The 26252-nt window shown below is 46.8% G+C and overlaps 1 protein-coding gene across 2 annotated transcripts in view; it reads left to right on the top strand.

Moving 5' to 3' along the window:
- Positions 1–26252, top strand: part of LOC139382515 (programmed cell death protein 10-like) — a 57907-nt gene that overhangs the window by 6393 nt on the left and 25262 nt on the right. The window contains exons 2-4 of one of the 2 annotated variants that reach the window (XM_071126607.1): positions 4039–4248; positions 4665–4718; positions 13964–14081. In XM_071126607.1, the coding sequence (XP_070982708.1) occupies positions 4159–4248; positions 4665–4718; positions 13964–14081 (262 nt within the window). In that variant the 5' untranslated portion in view covers positions 4039–4158. Of the gene's footprint in view, positions 1–3805; positions 4249–4664; positions 4719–13963; positions 14082–26252 lie in introns of those variants that run through there. The other variant, XM_071126606.1, reaches the window with a different exon arrangement.

The raw sequence follows: 26252 nt of genomic DNA, 5'->3' as shown, positions 1-26252 counted from the left end.
TTCTACTGGACCTGGTTATTACCAAGGGGCTTTTTCTACTGGACCTGGTTATTACCAAGTGTCTTTTTCTACTGGACCTGGTTATTACCAAGGGGCTTTCTACTGGACCTGGTTATTACCAAGGGGCTTTCTACTGGACCGGGTTATTGCCAAGGGGCTTTCACTGGACCGGGTTATTGCCAAGGGGCTTTCTACTGGACCGGGTTATTGCCAAGGGGATTTCTACTGGACCGGGTTATTGCCAAGGGGCTTTCTACTGGACCTGGTTATTACCCAAGGGGCTTTCTACTGGACCTGGTTATTACCAAGGGGCTTTTTCTACTGGACCTGGTTATTACCAAGGGGCTTTTTCTACTGGACCTGGTTATTACCAAGTGTCTTTTTCTACTGGACCTGGTTATTACCAAGGGGCTTTCTACTGGACCTGGTTATTACCAAGGGGCTTTCTACTGGACCTGGTTATTGCCAAGGGGCTTTCACTGGACCGGGTTATTGCCAAGGGGCTTTCTACTGGACCGGGTTATTGCCAAGGGGATTTCTACTGGACCGGGTTATTGCCAAGGGGTTTTCTACTGGACCGGGTTATTGCCAAGAGGCTTTCTACTGGACCTGGTTATTGCCAAGGGGCTTTCTACTGGACCTGGTTATTGCCAAGAGGCTTTCTACTGGACCTGGTTATTACCAAGGGGCTTTCTACTGGACCTGGTTATTGCCAAGGGGCTTTCTACTGGACCTGGTTCCTACCAAGGGGCTTTCTACTGGACCTGGTTATTACCAAGGGGCTTTCTACTGGACCTGGTTATTACCCAAGGGGCTTTCTACTGGACCTGGTTATTACCAAGGGGCTTTTTCTACTGGACCTGGTTATTACCAAGGGGCCTTTTCTACTGGACCTGGTTATTACCAAGGGGCTTTTTCTACTGGACCTGGTTATTACCAAGGGGCTTTTTCTACTGGACCTGGTTATTACCAAGGGGCTTTCTACTGGACCTGGTTATTACCAAGGGGCTTTCTACTGGACCGGGTTATTGCCAAGGGGCTTTCTACTGGACCGGGTTATTGCCAAGGGGCTTTCTACTGGACCTGGTTATTGCCAAGGGGCTTTCTACTGGACCGGGTTATTGCCAAGGGGCTTTCTACTGGACCGGGTTATTGCCAAGGGGCTTTCTACTGGACCGGGTTATTGCCAGGGGGCTTTCTACTGGACCGGGTTATTGCCAAGGGGCTTTCTACTGGACCTGGTTATTGCCAAGGGGCTTTCTACTGGACCTGGTTATTGCCAAGGGGCTTTCTACTGGACCTGGTTATTGCCAAGGGGCTTTCTACTGGACCTGGTTATTGCCAAAGGGCTTTCTACTGGACCTTGTTATTGCCAAGGGGCTTTCTACTGGACCTGGTTATTGCCAAGGGTTATTGCCAAGGGGCTTTCTACCGGACCTGGTTATTGCCAAGGGGCTTTCTACCGGACCTGGTTATTACCAAGGGGCTTTCTACCGGACCTGGTTATTGCCAAGGGGCTTTCTACCGGACCTGTTTATTACCAAGGGGCTTTCTACCGGACCTGGTTGTTACCAAGGGGCTTTCTACCGGACCTGGTTGTTACCAAGGGGCTTTCTACTGGACCTGGTTATTACCAAGGGGTTTTCTACTGGACCTGGTTATTACCGAGGGGCTTTCTACTGGACCTGGTTATTAATGAGGGGCTTTCTACTGGACCTGGTTACTACCGAGGGGCTTTCTACTGGACCTGGTTATTACCGAGGGGCTTTCTACTGGACCTGGTTATTACCCAAGGGGCTTTCTACTGGACCTGGTTATTACCAAGGGGCTTTTTCTACTGGACCTGGTTATTACCAAGGGGCTTTTTCTACTGGACCTGGTTATTACCAAGGGGCTTTCTACTGGACCTGGTTATTGCCAAGGGGCTTTCTAGTGGACCTTGTTATTGCCAAGGGGCTTTCTAGTGGGCCTGGTTGTTGCCAAGGGGCTTTCTACTGGACCTGGTTATTACCAAGGGGCATTCTACCGGACCTGGTTATTGCCAAGGGGCTTTCTACCGGAGCTGGTTATTGCCAAGGTGCTTTCTACCGGACCTGGTTGTTACCAAGGGGCTTTCTACCGGACCTGGTTGTTACCAAGGGGCTTTCTACTGGACCTGGTTATTACCAAGGGGTTTTCTACTGGACCTGGTTATTACCAAGGGGCTTTCTACTGGACCTGGTTATTACCAAGGGGCTTTCTACTGGACCTGGTTATTACCCAAGGGGCTTTCTACTGGACCTGGTTATTATCAAGGGGCTTTTTCTACTGGACCTGGTTATTACCAAGGGGTTTTCTACTGGACCTGGTTATTACCAAGGGGCTTTCTACTGGACCTGGTTATTACCAAGGGGCTTTCTACTGGACCTGGTTATTACCAAGGGGCATTCTACCGGACCTGGTTATTGCCAAGGGGCTTTCTACCGGAGCTGGTTATTGCCAAGGTGCTTTCTACCGGATCTGGTTATTACCAAGGGGCTTTCTACCGGAGCTTGTTATTACCAAGGGGCTTTCTATTGACATATCTTCTATTGTTGACGTTGCTTTATCTGATCACCACTGTGTGTTTTCCTACCTTGTAGCCCGTAGCAACAGGGTAATACTGAACACATTATTAAGAAGAAACACTATCTGACCTCTGAAGTTGCTACAGGATTTTATTAAGTGTATATATCCACCTACTCTGCCTTCCTCTTGTGATGATTTAGTTGATAACTTTTAATAGCAAGTTAAGTTATTGATACCACAGCTGCAGTGAAGATGAAAAGGCCACAACCAAACCGAGAGGCCCTTGGATGAGTGAGGAAACTAATACAATGAAAGAGAAATTGCAGAAAGGCAAGGTGGAAGTGTAGAAATTCTGTTGCGGTTCCATTATGATATTCTGAGAGAGCAACTTGGCATATCTAACAAGGCAATTAGAAACGCCAGACAGGCTCATTTCTCTAACTTGATCACTAATACTCTGAATAATTACAGAGTGCTGTTCTCCACCATTGATGGCCTGATAAATCCTACCACTGCAAACCTATGTGAACTTTCCTCCACATCTAAGTGTGATGAGTTTGAGGCATATTTCAGACATTAGGCTGGGTATCGGTCAAGCTAGACCTGATGATATGTGCCCTAGCCTACCACGCGAAGGCACTATGGATTTATTTCTCCTGGTTGACGTGCTCAGGAAAGGGACATAACAACATCCAGTCGTGGCCGGCTGCGACAGCTCGGGCTCAAACCTGACTCTGCAGTGACGCCTCTAGCACTGCCACTCTCGGGCTCTAACCTGACTCTGCAGTGACGCCTCTAGCACTGCCACTCTCGGGCTCGAACCTGACTCTGCAGTGACGCCTCTAGCACTGCCACTCTCGGGCTCGAACCTGACTCTGCAGTGACGCCTCTAGCACTGCCACTCTCGGGCTCTAACCTGACTCTGCAGTGACGCCTCTAGCACTGCCACTCTCGGGCTCTAACCTGACTCTGCAGTGACGCCTCTAGCACTGCCACTCTCGGGCTCTAACCTGACTCTGCAGTGACGCCTCTAGCACTGCCACTCTCGGGCTCTAACCTGACTCTGCAGTGACGCCTCTAGCACTGCCACTCTCGGGCTCTAACCTGACTCTGCAGTGACGCCTCTAGCACTGCCACTCTCGGGCTCGAACCTGACTCTGCAGTGACGCCTCTAGCACTGCCACTCGGGAGGCACAGATGGAATGTTTACCTGGTTAAACATGTCATCGCCCTCCAAGGCTAGATGTTGTTTGTTGACGTAGACATTACTAGCACAGAAAAAAATAAGACCTCAACCAGAAGCAGTAAAGTAGCCTAAATGCGGTATTATAGTCAAAAAGTAGGTTATGTAACATTGGATTGTGTTCTCTGTCCTCTTCCTCCTCCCATGCTCTCCCCTCCTCTCCTCATAAAGTAGGTTATGTAACATTGGATTGTGTTCTCTGTCCTCTTCCTCCTCCCATGCTCTCCCGTGGACCCTTCGCTCCTCAGGTCCTGCCCCCAGCCTTCTCCGAAGCGATCCCTGCCCCTGTAGAAGCCTTCACACCACACACGTACACACACGTACAGATACTTACACACACGTACAGACACGTGGGCCTCTGGACGAGGATGACAATGGAAGAGATGAAGAATGAAGCGGAGATGACCTCGATGGTTTCCATGACACTCTACACTGTGATGTACCCCGTCTTCCACGAGGTAAAGACGATTGGGTAAAGATGCAGTGTTTCTTCAATGGGACTGTGTGTGTGTGTGTGTGTGTGTGTGTTTCTGTTCTCTGTAAGGTTATACCCAGATACACTTTTCCCCAAAGTTCCTTGTTGTACTATCACTGTGAGGACTTCTGGTACCCACAAGGATAGTAAAACCAAACCACACACACTCTTCTTCAATGGTGTTTGTGTGTACCAGTGTACTGTAGGGTGTTTCTGCTGTGTTCGCTAATGAGATGAACTTCCATGTATGTAGCTACTAGCTATGCAGTTTGAAGTGTTTTCATGTTGTGCTAATTAGTATAGCTCTGTGTTTCCTTGTTTGTGAGATGTGTGTATATGCTATGTTAATGAGAAGATATCTGTTAGAAGGGTTTTGATGCATTGATAATGTGTTTACAGTTGGAGAGAGTGAACCTGTCGGCAGCACAGACCCTGAGGGCAGCGTTTATAAAGGTAAGGAGATGGAGGGACAGGACAGCATTTATAAAGGTAGGGAGGTGGAGGGACAGGACAGCATTTATACAGGTAGGGAGGTGGAGGGACAGGACAGCATTTATAAAGGTAGGGAGGTGGAGGGACAGGACAGCATTTATAAAGGTAGGGAGGTGGAGGGACAGGACAGCATTTATAAAGGTAAGGACCCATACACCAAATCACTCGTCATGGGAAAGGACAGGAGTTTATGATAGACAGAATAGTCCTGAGGGGTATTTTAGCAAGCAGGATGAGATGTTTCTTCAACATGATTGGAGTCCACCTGTGGTAAATTCAATTGATTGGACATGATTTGGAAAGGCGCACACCTGTCTATATAAGGTCCCACAGTTGACAGTGCATGTCAGAGTAAAAACCAAGCCATGAGGTCGAAGGAATTGTCCTTAGAGACAGGATTGTGTCGAGGCACAGATCTGGGGAAGTGTACCAAACAATTTCTGCAGCGTTGAAGGTCCCCAAGAAGACAGTGGCCTCCATCATTCTTAAATGGACGAAGTTTGGAACCACCAAGACTCTTCCTAGAGCTGGCTGCCCAGCCAAACTGAGCAATTGGGGGAGAAGGGCCTTGGTCAGGGAGGTGACCAAGAACCCGATGGTCTCTCTGACAGAGCTCTAGAGTTCCTCTGTGGAGATGGGAGAACCTTCCAGAAGGACAACCAGCTCTGTAGCACTCAACCAATCAGGCCTTTATGGTCGAGTGCCCAGACGGAAGCCACTACTCTAGTAAAAGGCACATGGCAGCCCACTTGGAGTTTGCCAAAAGGCACCTAAAAACTCTGACCATGAGAAACAAGATTTTCTGGTCTGATGAAACCAAGATTTTACTATTTGGCCTGAATGCCAAGTGTCACGTCTGGAGGAGACCTGGCACCATCCCTAGAGTGAAGCATGGTGGTGGCAGCATCATGCTATGGGTATGTTTTTCAGAGGCAGGGACTGGGAGACTAGTCAGGATCAAGGGAAAGATGAACAGAGCAAAGTACAGAGAGATCCTTAATGACAACCTGCTCCAGAGCTCTCAGGACCTCAGATTGGGGCGAAGGTTCACCTTCCAACAGGACAATGACCCTAAGCACACAGCCAAGACACCGCAGGAGTCGTTTTGGGACATTTTCTCTGAATTGACTCCTTGAGTGTCCCAGCCAGAGCCCGGACTTGAACCCGATCGAACATCTCTGGAGAGACCTGAAAATAGCTGTGCAGCAACGCTCCCCATCCAACCTGACAGAGCTTGAGTAGAATTAGAGAAACTCTCCAAATACAGGTGTGCCAAGCTTGTAGCATCATACCCAAGAATACTCAAGGCTGTAATCGCTGCCAAAGGTGCTTCAACAAAGTACTGAGTAATGGCTGTAACCTACCAAAATGTGGAAAAGGTTAAGGGGTCTGAATACTTTCCGAAGGCACTGTAAACAGTACCAGCTACTTATTGAAGGGTTTTTATTTAGTTTTACTATTTTCTTCTTTTTTACATTGTAGAATAATAGTGAAGACATCAAAACTATGAAATAGCACATATGGAATCATGTAGTAACCAAAAAAAGTGTTAAACAAATCAAAATATATTTGAGATTCTTCAAATAGCCACCCTTTGTCTTGATGACAGCTTTGCACACTCTTGACATTTTCTCAACCAGCTTCACCTGGAATGCTTTTCCAACAGTCTTGAAGGAGTTCACACACATGCTGAGCACTTGTTGGCTGCTTATCCTTCACTCTGCGGTCCAACTCATCTCAAACCATCTCAATTGGGTTGAGGTTGGGTGATTGTGGAGGCCAGGTCATCTGATGCAGCACTCCATCACTCTCCTTCTTGGTCAAATAGCCCTTAAAACAGCCTGGAGGTATGTTTTGGGTCATTGTCCTGTTGAAAAACAAATGATGTCCCACTAAGTGCAAACCAGATAGGATGGTGTATCACTGCAGAATGCTGTGGTAGCCATGCTGGTTAAGTGTGCCTTGTGTTCTAAGTAAATCGCTGACAGTGTCACCAGCAAAGCACCATCACACCTCCTCCTCCATGCTTCATGTTGGGAACCACACACCATCACACCTCCTCCTCCATGCTTCACGTTGGGGACCACACACCATCACACCTCCTCCTCCATGCTTCACGTTGGGAACCACACATGCAGAGATCATCCGTTCACAGAGACACGGCGGTTGGAACCAAAAATCTCACATTTGGACTCATCAGACCAAAGAACAGATTTCCACCGGTCTAATGTCCATTGCTTGTGTTTCTTGGACCAAGCAAGTCTCTTCTTCTTATTGGTGTCCTTCAGTATTGGTTTCTTTGCAGAAATTCCACAATGAAGGCCTGATTCACGCAGTCTCCTCTGAACAGTTGATGTTGAGATGAGTCTGTTACTTGAACTTGGTGAAGCATTTATTTGGGCTGCAATTTCTGAGGTGCAGTTAATTGCTGGTTTCTGAGGCTGGTAACTCTAATGAACGTATCTTCTGCAGCAGAGGTTTTTTTTATTATATTTTTTTATTTCACCTTTATTTAACCAGGTAGGCTAGTTGAGAACACCTTTATTTAACCAGGTAGGCTAGTTGAGAACACCTTTATTTCACCAGGTAGGCTAGTTGAGAACACCTTTATTTAACCAGGTAGGCTAGTTGAGAACACCTTTATTTCACCAGGTAGGCTAGTTGAGAACACCTTTATTTAACCAGGTAGGCTAGTTGAGAACACCTTTATTTAACCAGGTAGGCTAGTTGAGAACACCTTTATTTAACCAGGTAGGCTAGTTGAGAACACCTTTATTTAACCAGGTAGGCTAGTTGAGAACACCTTTATTTAACCAGGTAGGCTAGTTGAGAACACCTTTATTTAACCAGGTAGGCTAGTTGAGAACACCTTTATTTAACCAGGTAGGCTAGTTGTGAACACCTTTATTTAACCAGGTAGGCTAGTTGAGAACACCTTTATTTAACCAGGTAGGCTAGTTGAGAACACCTTTATTTAACCAGGTAGGCTAGTTGAGAACACCTTTATTTAACCAGGTAGGCTAGTTGAGAACACCTTTATTTAACCAGGTAGGCTAGTTGAGAACACCTTTATTTAACCAGGTAGGCTAGTTGAGAACACCTTTATTTAACCAGGTAGGCTAGTTGAGAACACCTTTATTTAACCAGGTAGGCTAGTTGAGAACACCTTTATTTAACCAGGTAGGCTAGTTGAGAACACCTTTATCTAACCAGGTAGGCTAGTTGAGAACACCTTTATTTAACCAGGTAGGCTAGTTGAGAACACCTTTATTTAACCAGGTAGGCTAGTTGAGAACACCTTTATCTAACCAGGTAGGCTAGTTGAGAACACCTTTATTTAACCAGGTAGGCTAGTTGAGAACACCTTTATTTAACCAGGTAGGCTAGTTGAGAACACCTTTATTTAACCAGGTAGGCTAGTTGAGAACACCTTTATCTAACCAGGTAGGCTAGTTGAGAACACCTTTATTTAACCAGGTAGGCTAGTTGAGAACACCTTTATTTAACCAGGTAGGCTAGTTGAGAACACCTTTATTTAACCAGGTAGGCTAGTTGAGAACACCTTTATTTAACCAGGTAGGCTAGTTGAGAACACCTTTATTTAACCAGGTAGGCTAGTGGAGAACACCTTTATTTAACCAGGTAGGCTAGTGGAGAACACCTTTATTTAACCAGGTAGGCTAGTTGAGAACACCTTTATTTAACCAGGTAGGCTAGTTGAGAACACCTTTATTTAACCAGGTAGGCTAGTTGAGAACACCTTTATTTAACCAGGTAGGCTAGTTGAGAACACCTTTATTTAACCAGGTAGGCTAGTGGAGAACACCTTTATTTAACCAGGTAGGCTAGTTGAGAACACCTTTATTTAACCAGGTAGGCTAGTTGAGAACACCTTTATTTAACCAGGTAGGCTAGTTGAGAACACCTTTATTTAACCAGGTAGGCTAGTTGAGAACACCTTTATTTAACCAGGTAGGCTAGTTGAGAACACCTTTATTTAACCAGGTAGGCTAGTTGAGAACACCTTTATTTAACCAGGTAGGCTAGTTGAGAACACCTTTATTTAACCAGGTAGGCTAGTTGAGAACACCTTTATTTAACCAGGTAGGCTAGTTGAGAACACCTTTATTTAACCAGGTAGGCTAGTTGAGAACACCTTTATTTAACCAGGTAGGCTAGTTGAGAACACCTTTATTTAACCAGGTAGGCTAGTTGAGAACACCTTTATTTAACCAGGTAGGCTAGTTGAGAACACCTTTATTTAACCAGGTAGGCTAGTTGAGAACACCTTTATTTAACCAGGTAGGCTAGTTGAGAACACCTTTATTTAACCAGGTAGGCTAGTTGAGAACACCTTTATTTAACCAGGTAGGCTAGTTGAGAACACCTTTATTTAACCAGGTAGGCTAGTTGAGAACACCTTTATTTAACCAGGTAGGCTAGTTGAGAACACCTTTATTTAACCAGGTAGGCTAGTTGAGAACACCTTTATTTAACCAGGTAGGCTAGTTGAGAACACCTTTATTTAACCAGGTAGGCTAGTTGAGAACACCTTTATTTAACCAGGTAGGCTAGTTGAGAACACCTTTATTTAACCAGGTAGGCTAGTTGAGAACACCTTTATTTAACCAGGTAGGCTAGTTGAGAACACCTTTATTTAACCAGGTAGGCTAGTTGAGAACACCTTTATTTAACCAGGTAGGCTAGTTGAGAACACCTTTATTTAACCAGGTAGGCTAGTTGAGAACACCTTTATTTAACCAGGTAGGCTAGTTGAGAACAAGTTCTCATTTACAACTGCGACCTGGCCAAGATAAGGCATAGCAGTGTGAACAGACAACACAGAGTTACACATGGAGTAAACAATTAACAAGTCAATAACACAGTAGAAAAAAGGGGAGTCTATATATACATTGTGTACAAAAGGCATGAGAAGGTAGGCAAATAATTACAATGATGCAGATTAACACTGGAGTGATAAATGATCAGATGGTTATGTACAGGTAGAGATATTGGTGTGCAAAAGAGCAGAAAAATAAATAAATAAAAACAGTATGGGGATGAGGTAGGTGAAAATGGGTGGGCTATTTACCAATAGACTATGTACAGCTGCAGCGATCGGTTAGCTGCTCAGATAGCAGATGTTTGAAGTTGGTGAGGGAGATAAAAGTTTCCAACTTCAGCGATTTTTGCAATTCGTTCCAGTCACAGGTAGCAGAGAACTGGAACGAAAGGCGGCCAAATGAGGTGTTGGCTTTAGGGATGATCAGTGAGATACACCTGCTGGAGCGCGTGCTACGGATGGGTGTTGCCATCGTAACCAGTGAACTGAGATAAGGCGGAGCTTTACCTAGCATGGACTTGTAGATGACCTGGAGCCAGTGGGTCTGGCGACGAATATGTAGCGAGGGCCAGCCGACTAGAGCATACAAGTCGCAGTGGTGGGTGGTATAAGGTGCTTTAGTGACAAAACGGATGGCACTGTGATAAACTGCATCCAGTTTGCTGAGTAGAGTGTTGGAAGCAATTTTGTAGATGACATCGCCGAAGTCGAGGATCGGTAGGATAGTCAGTTTTACTAGGGTAAGTTTGGCGGCGTGAGTGAAGGAGGCTTTGTTGCGGAATAGAAAGCCGACTCTTGATTTGATTTTCGATTGGAGATGTTTGATATGGGTCTGGAAGGAGAGTTTAGAGTCTAGCCAGACACCTAGGTACTTATAGATGTCCACATATTCAAGGTCGGAACCATCCAGGGTGGTGATGCTGGTCAGGCGTGCGGGTGCAGGCAGCGAACGGTTGAAAAGCATGCATTTGGTTTTACTAGCGTTTAAGAGCAGTTGGAGGCCACGGAAGGAGTGCTGTATGGCATTGAAGCTCGTTTGGAGGTTAGATAGCACAGTGTCCAAGGACGGGCCAGAAGTATATAGAATGGTGTCGTCTGCGTAGAGGTGGATCAGGGAATCGCCCGCAGCATGAGAAACATCATTGATATATACAGAGAAAAGAGTCGGCCCGAGAATTGAACCCTGTGGCACCCCCATAGAGACTGCCAGAGGACCGGACAGCATGCCCTCCGATTTGACACACTGAACTCTGTCTGCAAAGTAATTGGTGAACCAGGCAAGGCAGTCATCCGAAAAACCGAGGCTACTGAGTCTGCCGATAAGAATACGGTGATTGACAGAGTCGAAAGCCTTGGCAAGGTCTATGAAGACGGCTGCACAGTACTGTCTTTTATCGATGGCGGTTATGATATCGTTTAGTACCTTGAGCGTGGCTGAGGTACACCCGTGACCGGCTCGGAAACCAGATTGCACAGCGGAGAAGGTACGGTGGGATTCAAGATGGTCAGTGACCTGTTTGTTGACTTGGCTTTCGAAGACCTTAGATAGGCAGGGCAGGATGGATATAGGTCTGTAACAGTTTGGGTCCAGGGTGTCGCCCCCTTTGAAGAGGGGGATGACTGCGGCAGCTTTCCAATCCTTGGGGATCTCAGACGATATGAAAGAGAGGTTGAACAGGCTGGTAATAGGGGTTGCGACAATGGCGGCGGGTCTTCCATTCCTGTAGCGGTCCTCAGTTTCATCGTAGCGCTTGATGGTTTTTGCGACTGCATTTGAAGAAACTTTCAAAGTTCTTGAAATTTTCCTTATTGACTGACCTTCATGTCTTAAAGTAATGATGGACTGTCATTTCTCTTTGCTTATTTGAGCTGTTCTTGCCATAATATGGACTTGGTCTTTTACCAAAAAGGCCATCTTCTGTATACCACCCCTACCTTGTCACAACACAACTGATTGGCTCAAACGCATTAAGAAGGAAAGAAATTCCACAAATTAACTTTTTAACAAGGTACACCTGCTAATTGAAATTCATTTCAGGTGACTCCCTCATGAAGCTGGTTGAGAGAATGCCAAGAGTGTGCAATGCTGTCAAGGCAAAGGGTGGCTACATTGAAGAATCTCAAATATAACACTTTTTTTGGGGGGGGGGGTTACTACATGATTCCCTACGTGTTATTAGATAGTTTTGATGTCTTCACTACTATTCTACAATGTAAAAAACAAAGAGAAACCTTTGAATGAGTAGGTGTGTCCAAACGTTTGACTGGTACTGTAAATATACTTTTTTTGGGGGGGATGGTAAATGTTTTCAGTGTAAACTTAAACAACTAAAGTTTAAACGACTGAAACCAGACATAAAGTATGTAGAAAAGATAATGGTAGCGATCATGTATTTATTATTTTGAATTGATTATAATCATTTACTATCGACAAAATAACTAGACGAGATGAATCTAAAACCCCCAGAATGTCATGACCTCCATTGACTTTTGTTTGTTTTTCATTCACTCAGCTCCATTTGCAAAATGTGTATAATTGCAGGAAAGGAGCTCCCCATGACAATGCATTGTCATAGAGCAGTGATGGGTTACTTTGATGGGGGTCACACACACAAAAAAACTGACCTTTATCATGGGGGGGGGGGTCGCAGTGGCTCGTGGGTCTGCATAGCCACATCCATTTTGCCATGGGGTGTAGAGAAAATGTTAGTTTTAACTAAGATCGCTGCAATTCTATGCATTTTGCCATGGGGTGTAGAGAAAATGTTCGTTTTTAAACTAAGATCGCTGCAATTCTATGCATTTTGCCATGGGGCGGAAAGAAACAGCCATTTTACAGCACATTTCCTGCAATTCTACACTTTACCACAAGGTGGAGGCAAATGTTTGCAGTTTTTAACATGATAATTGATGATCAATTGGCCCCACCCTGGTTGGCAATTGGACATTGCTTACTACAAATTTAGATAGCTGGCCGCTAGACTAAATTACCCATCTAAAACAATGTGGCTGATATGGGCTAATTGAGTGTCAGCTGATGCACAACCAAATGTTGAAAATGCACCTTGTGATTTTCTATTAGTCCAACTCTCAAAAGTAATTTGATATTAAATTATTATTAATAATAATTGGTCTGCAGGCCACCAGCTGACGATCCCTGTCATAGACTGATGTGCACTCTGTGGTTGATTAGCAGAGCCTGATGCTGTGTACTCTGTGGTTGATTAGCAGAGCCTGATGCTGTGTGTTCTGTGGTTGATTAGCAGAGCCTGGTGATGTGTTTTCTGGTTGATTATCAGAGCCTGGTGTGTGTATTCTGTGGTTGATTAGCAGAGCCTGATGCTGTGTACTCTGTGGTTGATTAGCAGAGCCTGATGCTGTGTACTCTGTGGTTGATTAGCAGAGCCTGATGCTGTGTGTTCTGTGGTTGATTAGCAGAGCCTTGTGATGTGTACTCTGGTTGATTAGCAGAGCCTGGTGATGTGTATTCTGTGGTTGATTAGCAGAGCCTGATGCTGTGTGTTCTGTGGTTGATTAGCAGAGCCTGATGCTGTGTGTTCTGTGGTTGATTAGCAGAGCCTGGTGATGTGTTTTCTGGTTGATTATCAGAGCCTGGTGTGTGTATTCTGTGGTTGATTAGCAGACCCGATGATGTGTACTCTGTGGTTGATTAGCAGAGCCTGATGCTGTGTACTCTGTGGTTGATTAGCAGAGCCTGATGCTGTGTGTTCTGTGGTTGATTAGCAGAGCCTTGTGATGTGTACTCTGGTTGATTAGCAGAGCCTGGTGATGTGTACTCTGTGGTTGATTAGCAGAGCCTGGTGATGTGTACTCTGGTTGATTAGCAGAGCCTGGTGATGTGTACTCTGGTTGATTAGCAGAGCCTGGTGATGTGTACTCTGTGGTTGATTAGCAGAGCCTTGTGATGTGTACTCTGTGGTTGATTAGCAGAGCCTGGTGATGTGTACTCTGTGGTTGATTAGCGGAGCCTGGTGATGTGTACTCTGGTTGATTAGCGGAGCCTGGTGATGTGTACTCTGGTTGATTAGCAGAGCCTGGTGATGTGTACTCTGTGGTTGATTAGCAGAGCCTGGTGATGTGTACTCTGTGGTTGATTAGCAGAGCCTGGTGATGTGTACTCTGTGGTTGATTAGCAGAGCCTGGTGATGTGTACTCTGTGGTTGATTAGCAGAGCCTTGTGATGTGTACTCTGTGGTTGATTAGCAGAGCCTGATGCTGTGTACTCTGTGGTTGATTAGCAGAGCCTGATGCTGTGTGTTTTGTGGTTGATTAGCAGAGCCTGGTGATGTGTACTCTGTGGTTGATTAGCAGAGCCTGATGCTGTGTACTCTGTGGTTGTCAGGCTGAGAAGGAGAACCCAGGGCTGACCCAGGACATCATCATGAAGATCCTGGAGAAGAAAAGCGTGGAGGTCAACTTTATCGAGTCACTACTACGCATGGCTGCAGGCGATGTGGAAGGTCTCTCTCTCTTTCTGCGTTTGTCTCTGTCCTCTTGTGTGTCTGTCTGCTCTGCAGTGACTAACCTCATCCAAGAAGACGTTAGGCATTATGCCTCTGTGTACAGTACTGTCTGTCTCCTCATGGAGGCACTGTTTCTCCACAAATTTAACAGCCTCTCCTCCTGTGAGACATTTCCTCCCACCAGGATAGAATTTCCTCTCCTGCATGGCCTGATTGATGGTAGTAATGAATTCTTGTGCACAGCTTGAAAAGCTCAGCTATAGTTACACACACACAGTGATGAGAGCGCCCTCGCTCCTGTTTGAATACTAAATATTCAGGGCCTTCAGAAAGTATTCGTACCCCCTGACTTATTCCATATTTTGTTGTTACAGCCTGAATTCAAAATTTATTAAATGTGTTTTTTTTTTCTCACCCATCCACACACAATATCCCACAATGACAAAGGGAAAACATATTTTAGCATATTCATTTCAAATTTATTACAGCCATATCTAATTTACATAAGTATTCACACCCCCGAATCAATGCATGTTAGAATCACCTTTGGCAGCCATTATAGCTTTGAGTCTTTCTGGGTAAGTCTGTAAGAGCTGTGAGGGTTTCTGGGTAAGTCTGTAAGAGCTGTGAGGGTTTCTGGGTAAGTCTGTAAGAGCTGTGAGGGTTTCTGGGTAAGTCTGTAAGAGCTGTGAGGGTTTCTGGGTAAGTCTGTAAGAGCTGTGAGGGTTTCTGGGTAAGTCTGTAAGAGCTGTGAGGGTTTCTGGGTAAGTCTGTAAGAGCTGTGAGGGTTTCTGGGTAAGTCTGTAAGAGCTGTGATGGTTTCTGGGTAAGTCTGTAAGAGCTGTGAGGGTTTCTGGGTAAGTCTGTAAGAGCTGTGAGGGTTTCTGGGTAAGTCTGTAAGAGCTTTCCACACCTGGATATTTATTTTAAATGTTTCTAGCTCTGTGAAGTTGATCATTGCTGGACAGTCTTGCCATAGATTTTCAAGTAGATTTAAGTCAAAACTGTAACTAGGCCACTTCGGGAACATTCAAGGTCGTCATGGTAAGCAACTCTAGTGTATATTTGGCCTTGTGTTTTAGGATTTTTGCCAGTACTTAGCTCTATTCCATTGTATTTCTATCCTAAAAAACACCCTAGTCCTTGCCGATAACAATCATACCCATAACATGATGATGCCACCACCATGTTTGGAAATATGAAGCAGGGTGCTCAGTGATGTGTTGTTGGATTTGCCACAAACATAACACGTTGTTTTCAGGGCAGTTTTACGTAGTGCGTTATTGCGAACAGGATGCATGTTTTGGAATATTTGTATTCTGTACAGGCTTCCCTGTTTTTCAATTAGGTTAGTATTGTGGAGTAACTGCTACTTGTATGTTGTTGATCCCTCCTCAGTTTTCTCCTATCACAGCCATTAAACTCTAACTATTTTAAGGTCACCGTTGGCTTCATGGTGAAATCCCTGAGCGGTTTCCTTCCTCTCCGGCAACTGAGTTAGGAAGGACACCTGTATCTTTGTAGTGATTGGGTGTATTGATACACCATCCAAAGTGTAATTAATAACTTCACCATGCTCAAAGGGATATTTTTTATTTTTTTTACCAATCTACCAATAGGTGCCCTTCTTTGCGAGGCATTGGAAAACCTCCCTGGTCTTTGTGGTTGAATCTTTTGTTTGAAATCCACTGCTTGACTGGGGGACCTTACAATTATCTGTATGTGTGAGCTACAGAGATGAGGTACAGTGTGTATGTGTGAGCTACAGAGATGAGGTACAGTGTGTATGTGTGGTACAGTGTGTATGTGTGTGCTACAGAGATGAGGTACAGTGTGTATGTGTGGTACAGTGAGTATGTGTGAGCTACAGAGATGAGGTACAGTGTGTATGTGTGGTACAGTGTGTATGTGTGTGCTACAGAGATGAGGTACAGTGTGTATGTGTGGTACAGTGAGTATGTGTGAGCTACAGAGATGAGGTACAGTGTGTATGTGTGGTACAGTGAGTATGTGTGAGCTACAGAGATGAGGTACAGTGTGTATGTGTGGTACAGTGTGTATGTGTGAGCTACAGAGATGAGGTACAGTGAGTATGTGTGGTACAGAGATGAGGTACAGAGAGTATGTGTGAGCTACAGAGATGAGGTACAGTGTGTATGTGTGGTACAGTGTGTATGTGTGTGCTACAGAGATGAGGTACAGTGTGTATGTGTGGTACAGTGTGTATGTGTGTGCTACAGAGATGAGGTACAGTGTGTATGTGTGGTACAGTGTGTATGTGTGAGCTACAGAGATGAGGTACAGTGTGTATGTGTGGTACAGTGAGTATGTGTGAGCTACAGAGATGAGGTACAGTGTGTATGTGTGGTACAGTGAGTATGTGTGAGCTACAGAGATGAGGTACAGTGTGTATGTGTGGTACAGTGTGTATGTGTGAGCTACAGAGATGAGGTACAGTGTGTATGTGTGGTACAGTGAGTATGTGTGAGCTACAGAGATGAGGTACAGAGAGTATGTGTGGTACAGTGAGTATGTGTGAGCTACAGAGATGAGGTACAGTGTGTATGTGTGGTACAGTGAGTATGTGTGAGCTACAGAGATGAGGTACAGTGAGTATGTGTGAGCTACAGAGATGAGGTACAGAGAGTATGTGTGAGCTACAGAGATGAGGTACAGAGAGTATGTGTGAGCTACAGAGATGAGGTACAGAGAGTATGTGTGAGCTACAGAGATGAGGTACAGTGAGTATGTGTGAGCTACAGAGATGAGGTACAGTGAGTATGTGTGAGCTACAGAGATGAGGTACAGTGAGTATGTGTGAGCTACAGAGATGAGGTACAGTGAGTATGTGTGAGCTACAGAGATGAGGTACAGTGTGTATGTGTGGTACAGTGAGTATGTGTGAGCTACAGAGATGAGGTACAGTGTGTATGTGTGGTACAGTGTGTATGTGTGTGCTACAGAGATGAGGTACAGTGTGTATGTGTGGTACAGAGATGTGGTACAGAGATGAGGTACAGAGAGTATGTGTGGTACAGTGAGTATGTGTGAGCTACAGAGATGAGGTACAGAGAGTATGTGTGGTACAGAGATGAGGTACAGTGTGTATGTGTGGTACAGTGAGTATGTGTGAGCTACAGAGATGAGGTACAGAGAGTATGTGTGGTACAGAGATGAGGTACAGTGTGTATGTGAGGTACAGTGAGTATGTGTGGTACAGAGAGTATGTGTGAGCTACAGAGATGAGGTACAGAGAGTATGTGTGGTACAGAGATGAGGTACAGTGTGTATGTGTGGTACAGTGTGTATGTGTGAGCTTCAGAGAGTATGTGTGGTACAGAGAGTATATGTGAGCTACAGAGATGAGGTACAGAGAGTATGTGTGGTACAGAGATGAGGTACAGAGAGTATGTGTGGTACAGAGATGAGGTACAGTGTGTATGTGTGGTACAGTGTGTATGTGTGAGCTACAGAGAGTATGTGTGGTACAGAGAGTATATGTGAGCTACAGAGATGAGGTACAGAGAGTATGTGTGGTACAGAGATGAGGTACAGAGAGTATGTGTGGTACAGAGATGAGGTACAGTGTGTATGTGTGAGCTACAGAGATGAGGTACAGAGAGTATATGTGAGCTACAGAGATGAGGTACAGAGATGAGGTACAGTGAGTATGTGTGGTACAGAGATGAGGTACAGAGAGTATGTGTGGTACAGAGATGAGGTACAGTGTGTATGTGTGGTACAGTGTGTATGTGTGAGCTACAGAGAGTATGTGTGGTACAGAGAGTATGTGTGGTACAGAGATGAGGTACAGAGAGTATGTGTGAGCTACAGAGATGAGGTACAGAGAGTATGTGTGGTACAGAGATGAGGTACAGTGTGTATGTGTGGTACAGTGAGTATGTGTGGTACAGAGATGAGGTACAGAGAGTATGTGTGAGCTACAGAGATGAGGTACAGAGAGTATGTGTGTGCTACAGAGATGAGGTACAGTGAGTATGTGTGGTACAGAGAGTATGTGTGGTACAGAGATGAGGTACAGAGAGTATGTGTGAGCTACAGAGATGAGGTACAGAGAGTATGTGTGGTACAGAGAGTATGTGTGAGCTACAGAGATGAGGTACAGAGAGTATGTGTGGTACAGAGAGTATGTGTGAGCTACAGAGATGAGGTACAGAGAGTATGTGTGGTACAGAGAGTATATGTGAGCTACAGAGATGAGGTACAGAGAGTATATGTGAGCTACAGAGATGAGGTAGTCATTCAGAAGTCATGTTCAACTCTTGTATTGTCCGCAGAGTGAGTCCATGACACTTACTGCATTTGTATTTGATTGAACCTTTCATTTAACTAGTCAAGTCAGTTAAGAACAAATTCTTATTTACAATGACAGCCTACCGGGGAACAGTGGGTTAACTGCCTTGTTCAGGGGCAGAACATCAGATTTGTACCTTTTCAGCTCGGTGATTCTATCTAGCTTCCTTTCGGTTACTGGCCCAACGCTCTAACCACTAGGCTACCTGCCTCCTCTACACTCTAACCACTAGGCTACCTGCCTCCTCTACACTCTAACCACTAGGTTACCTGCCTCCTCTACACTCAAATCAAATAAAATGTATTTATATAGCCCTTCGTACATCAGCTGATATCTCAAAGTGCTGTACAGAAACCCAGCCTAAAACCCCAAACAGCAAGCAATGCAGGTGTAGAAGCACGGTGGCTAGGAAAAACTCCCTAGAAAGGCCAAAACCTAGGAAGAAACCTAGAGAGGAACCAGGCTATGTGGGGTGGCCAGTCCTCTTCCGGCTGTGCTGGGTGGAGATTAAAACAGAACATGGCCAAGATGTTCAAATGTTCATAAATGACCAGCATGGTCGAATAATAATAAGGCAGAACAGTGTGTGTACACTCTAACCACTAGGCTACCTGCCTCCTCTACACTCTAACCACTACGCTACCTGCCTCCTCTACACTCTAACCACTAGGCTACCTGCCTCCTCTACACTCAAACCACTAGGCTACCTACCTCCTCTACACTCTAACCACTAGGCTACCTACCTCCTCTACACTCTAACCACTAGGTTACCTACCTCCTCTACACTCTAACCACTAGGCTACCTGCCTCCTCTACACTCTAACCACTAGGCTACCTACCTCCTCTACACTCTAACCACTAGGTTACCTACCTCCTCTACACTCTAACCACTAGGCCACCTGCCTCCTCTACACTCTAACCACTAGACTACCTGCCTCCTCTACACTCTAACCACTAGGTTACCTGCCACCTCTACACTCTAACCACTAGGCCACCTACCTCCTCTACACTCTAACCACTAGGTTACCTACCTCCTCTACACTCTAACCACTAGGCTACCTGCCTCCTCTACACTCTAACCACTAGGTTACCTACCTCCTCTACACTCTAACCACTAGGCCACCTGCCTCCTCTACACTCTAACCACTAGGCTACCTGCCAGCTCTACACTCTAACCACTAGACTACCTGCCTCCTCTACACTCTAACCACTAGGTTACCTGCCACCTCTACACTCTAACCACTAGGTTACCTACCTCCTCTACACTCTAACCACTAGGTTACCTACCTCCTCTACACTCTAACCACTAGGCTACCTACCTCCTCTATACTCTAACCACTAGGTTACCTACCTCCTCTACACTCTAACCACTAGGCCACCTGCCTCCTCTACACTCTAACCACTAGGCTACCTGCCTCCTCTACACTCTAACCACTAGGCTACCTGCCACCTCTACACTCTAACCACTAGGTTGCCTGCCTCCTCTACACTCTAACCACTAGGTTACCTACCTCCTCTACACTCTAACCACTAGGCTACCTGCCTCCTCTACACTCTAACCACTAGGCCACCTGCCTCCTCTACACTCTAACCACTAGGCTACCTGCCTCCTCTACACTCTAACCACTAGGCTACCTGCCTCCTCTACACTCTAACCACTAGGCTACCTACCTCCTCTACACTCTAACCACTAGGTTACCTACCTCCTCTACACTCTAACCACTAGGCTACCTGCCTCCTCTACACTCTAACCACTAGGCTACCTGCCACCTCTACACTCTAACCACTAGGCTACCTGCCTCCTCTACACTCTAACCACTAGGCTACCTGCCTCCTCTACACTCTAACCACTAGGTTGCCTGCCTCCTCTACACTCTAACCACTAGGTTACCTACCTCCTCTACACTCTAACCACTAGGTTACCTACCTCCTCTACACTCTAACCACTAGGCTACCTGCCTCTAACCACTAGGCTACCTGCCTCCTCTACACTCTAACCACTAGGTTACCTACCTCCTCTACACTCTAACCACTAGGCTACCTGCCTCCTCTACACTCTAACCACTAGGCCACCTGCTACCTCTACACTCTAACCACTAGGCTACCTGCCACCTCTACACTCTAACCACTAGGCTACCTGCCTCCTCTACACTCTAACCACTAGGCTACCTGCCTCCTCTACACTCTAACCACTCTGCTACCTACCTCCTCTACACTCTAACCACTAGGCTACCTGCCTCCTCTACACTCTAACCACTAGGCTACCTGCCTCCTCTACACTCTAACCACTCTGCTACCTACCTCCTCTACACTCTAACCACTAGGCTACCTACCTCCTCTACACTCTAACCACTAGGCTACCTACCTCCTCTACACTCTAACCACTAGGCTACCTGCCTCCTCTACACTCTAACCACTAGGCTACCTACCTCCTCTACACTCTAACCACTAGGCTACCTACCTCCTCTACACTCTAACCACTAGGCTACCTGCCTCCTCTACACTCTAACCACTCTGCTACCTACCTCCTCTACACTCTAACCACTAGGCTACCTACCTCCTCTACACTCTAACCACTAGGTTACCTACCTCCTCTACACTCTAAATCAAATCAAATTTTATTTGTCACATACACATGGTTAGCAGATGTTAATGCGAGTGTAGCGAAATGCTTGGCCTCCTCTACACTCTAACCACTCTGCTACCTACCTCCTCTACACTCTAACCACTAGGCTACCTGCCTCCTCTACACTCTAACCACTAGGCCACCTGCCTCCTCTACACTCTAACCACTAGGCTACCTGCCTCCTCTACACTCTAACCACTAGGCTACCTGCCTCCTCTACACTCTAACCACTAGGCTACCTACCTCCTCTACACTCTAACCACTAGGTTACCTACCTCCTCTACACTCTAACCACTAGGTTACCTACCTCCTCTACACTCTAACCACTAGGCTACCTGCCTCCTCTACACTCTAACCACTAGGCTACCTGCCTCCTCTACACTCTAACCACTAGGTTACCTACCTCCTCTACACTCTAACCACTAGGCTACCTGCCTCCTCTACACTCTAACCACTAGGTTACCTGCCTCCTCTACACTCTAACCACTAGGCTACCTGCCTCCTCTACACTCTAACCACTAGGCTACCTGCCTCCTCTACACTCTAACCACTAGGTTACCTACCTCCTCTACACTCTAACCACTAGGTTACCTACCTCCTCTACACTCTAACCACTAGGCTACCTGCCTCTAACCACTAGGCTACCTGCCTCCTCTACACTCTAACCACTAGGTTACCTACCTCCTCTACACTCTAACCACTAGGCTACCTGCCTCTAACCACTAGGCTACCTGCCTCCTCTACACTCTAACCACTAGGTTACCTACCTCCTCTACACTCTAACCACTAGGCTACCTGCCTCCTCTACACTCTAACCACTAGGCTACCTACCTCCTCTACACTCTAACCACTAGGCTACCTGCCTCTAACCACTAGGTTACCTGCCACCTCTACACTCTAACCACTAGGTTACCTACCTCCTCTACACTCTAACCACTAGGCTACCTGCCTCCTCTACACTCTAACCACTAGGCTACCTGCCTCCTCTACACTCTAACCACTAGGCTACCTACCTCCTCTACACTCTAACCACTAGGCTACCTGCCTCTAACCACTAGGTTACCTGCCACCTCTACACTCTAACCACTAGGTTACCTACCTCCTCTACACTCTAACCACTAGGCTACCTGCCTCCTCTACACTCTAACCACTAGGCTACCTGCCTCCTCTACACTCTAACCACTAGGCTACCTGCCTCCTCTACACTCTAACCACTAGGTTACCTGCCTCCTCTACACTCTAACCACTAGGCTACCTGCCTCCTCTACACTCTAACCACTAGATTACCTACCTCCTCTACACTCTAACCACTAGGCTACCTGCCTCTAACCACTAGGCTACCTGCCTCCTCTACACTCTAACCACTAGGCTACCTGCCTCCTCTACACTCTAACCACTAGATTACCTACCTCCTCTACACTCTAACCACTAGGCTACCTGCCTCTAACCACTAGGCTACCTGCCTCCTCTACACTCTAACCACTAGGTTACCTACCTCCTCTACACTCTAACCACTAGGCTACCTGCCTCCTCTACACTCTAACCACTAGGCTACCTGCCTCCTCTACACTCTAACCACTAGGTTGCCTGCCTCCTCTACACTCTAACCACTAGGTTACCTACCTCCTCTACACTCTAACCACTAGGTTACCTACCTCCTCTACACTCTAACCACTAGGCTACCTGCCTCTAACCACTAGGCTACCTGCCTCCTCTACACTCTAACCACTAGGTTACCTACCTCCTCTACACTCTAACCACTAGGCTACCTGCCTCCTCTACACTCTAACCACTAGGCCACCTGCTACCTCTACACTCTAACCACTAGGCTACCTGCCACCTCTACACTCTAACCACTAGGCTACCTGCCTCCTCTACACTCTAACCACTAGGCTACCTGCCTCCTCTACACTCTAACCACTCTGCTACCTACCTCCTCTACACTCTAACCACTAGGCTACCTGCCTCCTCTACACTCTAACCACTAGGCTACCTGCCTCCTCTACACTCTAACCACTCTGCTACCTACCTCCTCTACACTCTAACCACTAGGCTACCTACCTCCTCTACACTCTAACCACTAGGCTACCTACCTCCTCTACACTCTAACCACTAGGCTACCTGCCTCCTCTACACTCTAACCACTCTGCTACCTACCTCCTCTACACTCTAACCACTAGGCTACCTGCCTCCTCTACACTCTAACCACTAGGCTACCTGTCTCCTCTACACTCTAACCACTCTGCTACCTACCTCCTCTACACTCTAACCACTAGGCTACCTACCTCCTCTACACTCTAACCACTAGGTTACCTACCTCCTCTACACTCTAACCACTAGGCTACCTGCCTCCTCTACACTCTAACCACTAGGTTACCTGCCTCCTCTACACTCTAACCACTAGGCTACCTACCTCCTCTACACTCTAACCACTAGGCTACCTGCCTCCTCTACACTCTAACCACTAGGCTACCTACCTCCTCTACACTCTAACCACTAGGTTACCTACCTCCTCTACACTCTAACCACTAGGCTACCTGCCACCTCTACACTCTAACCACTAGGTTACCTACCTCCTCTACACTCTAACCACTAGGCTACCTGCCACCTCTACACTCTAACCACTAGGCTACCTGCCTCCTCTACACTCTAACCACTAGGCTACCTACCTCCTCTACACTCTAACCACTAGGTTGCCTGCCTCCTCTACACTCTAACCACTAGGCTACCTACCTCCTCTACACTCTAACCACTAGGCTACCTGCCACCTCTACACTCTAACCACTAGGCTACCTACCTCCTCTACACTCTAACCACTAGGCTACCTGCCTCCTCTACACTCTAACCACTAGGTTACCTACCTCCTCTACACTCGAACCACTAGGCTACCTGCCACCTCTACACTCTAACCACTAGGCTACCTACCTCCTCTACACTCTAACCACTAGGCTACCTGCCTCCTCTACACTCTAACCACTAGGCTACCTGCCTCCTCTACACTCTAACCACTCTGCTACCTACCTCCTCTACACTCTAACCACTAGGCTACCTACCTCCTCTACACTCTAACCACTAGGTTACCTACCTCCTCTACACTCTAACCACTAGGCTACCTGCCTCCTCTACACTCTAACCACTAGGCTACCTGCCTCCTCTACACTCTAACCACTAGGTTGCCTGCCTCCTCTACACTCTAACCACTAGGTTACCTACCTCCTCTACACTCTAACCACTAGGTTACCTACCTCCTCTACACTCTAACCACTAGGCTACCTGCCTCTAACCACTAGGCTACCTGCCTCCTCTACACTCTAACCACTAGGTTACCTACCTCCTCTACACTCTAACCACTAGGCTACCTGCCTCCTCTACACTCTAACCACTAGGCCACCTGCTACCTCTACACTCTAACCACTAGGCTACCTGCCACCTCTACACTCTAACCACTAGGCTACCTGCCTCCTCTACACTCTAACCACTAGGCTACCTGCCTCCTCTACACTCTAACCACTCTGCTACCTACCTCCTCTACACTCTAACCACTAGGCTACCTGCCTCCTCTACACTCTAACCACTAGGCTACCTGCCTCCTCTACACTCTAACCACTCTGCTACCTACCTCCTCTACACTCTAACCACTAGGCTACCTACCTCCTCTACACTCTAACCACTAGGCTACCTACCTCCTCTACACTCTAACCACTAGGCTACCTGCCTCCTCTACACTCTAACCACTCTGCTACCTACCTCCTCTACACTCTAACCACTAGGCTACCTGCCTCCTCTACACTCTAACCACTAGGCTACCTGCCTCCTCTACACTCTAACCACTCTGCTACCTACCTCCTCTACACTCTAACCACTAGGCTACCTACCTCCTCTACACTCTAACCACTAGGTTACCTACCTCCTCTACACTCTAACCACTAGGCTACCTGCCTCCTCTACACTCTAACCACTAGGTTACCTGCCTCCTCTACACTCTAACCACTAGGCTACCTACCTCCTCTACACTCTAACCACTAGGCTACCTGCCTCCTCTACACTCTAACCACTAGGCTACCTACCTCCTCTACACTCTAACCACTAGGTTACCTACCTCCTCTACACTCTAACCACTAGGCTACCTGCCACCTCTACACTCTAACCACTAGGTTACCTACCTCCTCTACACTCTAACCACTAGGCTACCTGCCACCTCTACACTCTAACCACTAGGCTACCTGCCTCCTCTACACTCTAACCACTAGGCTACCTACCTCCTCTACACTCTAACCACTAGGTTGCCTGCCTCCTCTACACTCTAACCACTAGGCTACCTGCCTCCTCTACACTCTAACCACTAGGCTACCTACCTCCTCTACACTCTAACCACTAGGTTGCCTGCCTCCTCTACACTCTAACCACTAGGCTACCTACCTCCTCTACACTCTAACCACTAGGCTACCTGCCACCTCTACACTCTAACCACTAGGCTACCTACCTCCTCTACACTCTAACCACTAGGCTACCTGCCTCCTCTACACTCTAACCACTAGGTTACCTACCTCCTCTACACTCGAACCACTAGGCTACCTGCCACCTCTACACTCTAACCACTAGGCTACCTACCTCCTCTACACTCTAACCACTAGGCTACCTGCCTCCTCTACACTCTAACCACTAGGCTACCTACCTCCTCTACACTCGAACCACTAGGCTACCTGCCACCTCTACACTCTAACCACTAGGCTACCTGCCTCCTCTACACTCTAACCACTAGGTTACCTGCCTCCTCTACACTCTAACCACTAGGCTACCTGCCTCCTCTACACTCTAACCACTAGGCTACCTACCTCCTCTACACTCGAACCACTAGGCTACCTGCCACCTCTACACTCTAACCACTAGGCCACCTGCCTCCTCTACACTCTAACCACTAGGCTACCTGCCTCCTCTACACTCTAACCACTAGGCCACCTGCCTCCTCTACACTCTAACCACTAGGCTACCTGCCTCCTCTACACTCTAACCACTAGGCTACCTGCCACCTCTACACTCTAACCACTAGGCTACCTGCCTCCTCTACACTCTAACCACTAGGCCACCTGCCTCCTCTACACTCAAACCACTAGGATACCTACCTCCTCTACACTCTAACCACTAGGCTACCTGCCTCCTCTACACTCTAACCACTAGGCTACCTGCCTCCTCTACACTCTAACCACTAGGCTACCTACCTCCTCTA

This window comes from Oncorhynchus clarkii, chromosome 24 (assembly GCF_045791955.1).
Source record: "Oncorhynchus clarkii lewisi isolate Uvic-CL-2024 chromosome 24, UVic_Ocla_1.0, whole genome shotgun sequence".
NCBI lineage: Eukaryota > Metazoa > Chordata > Actinopteri > Salmoniformes > Salmonidae > Oncorhynchus > Oncorhynchus clarkii.
Note: the sequence above shows the minus strand (reverse complement) of the source record. Positions and strands in the feature narration are given on the sequence as shown.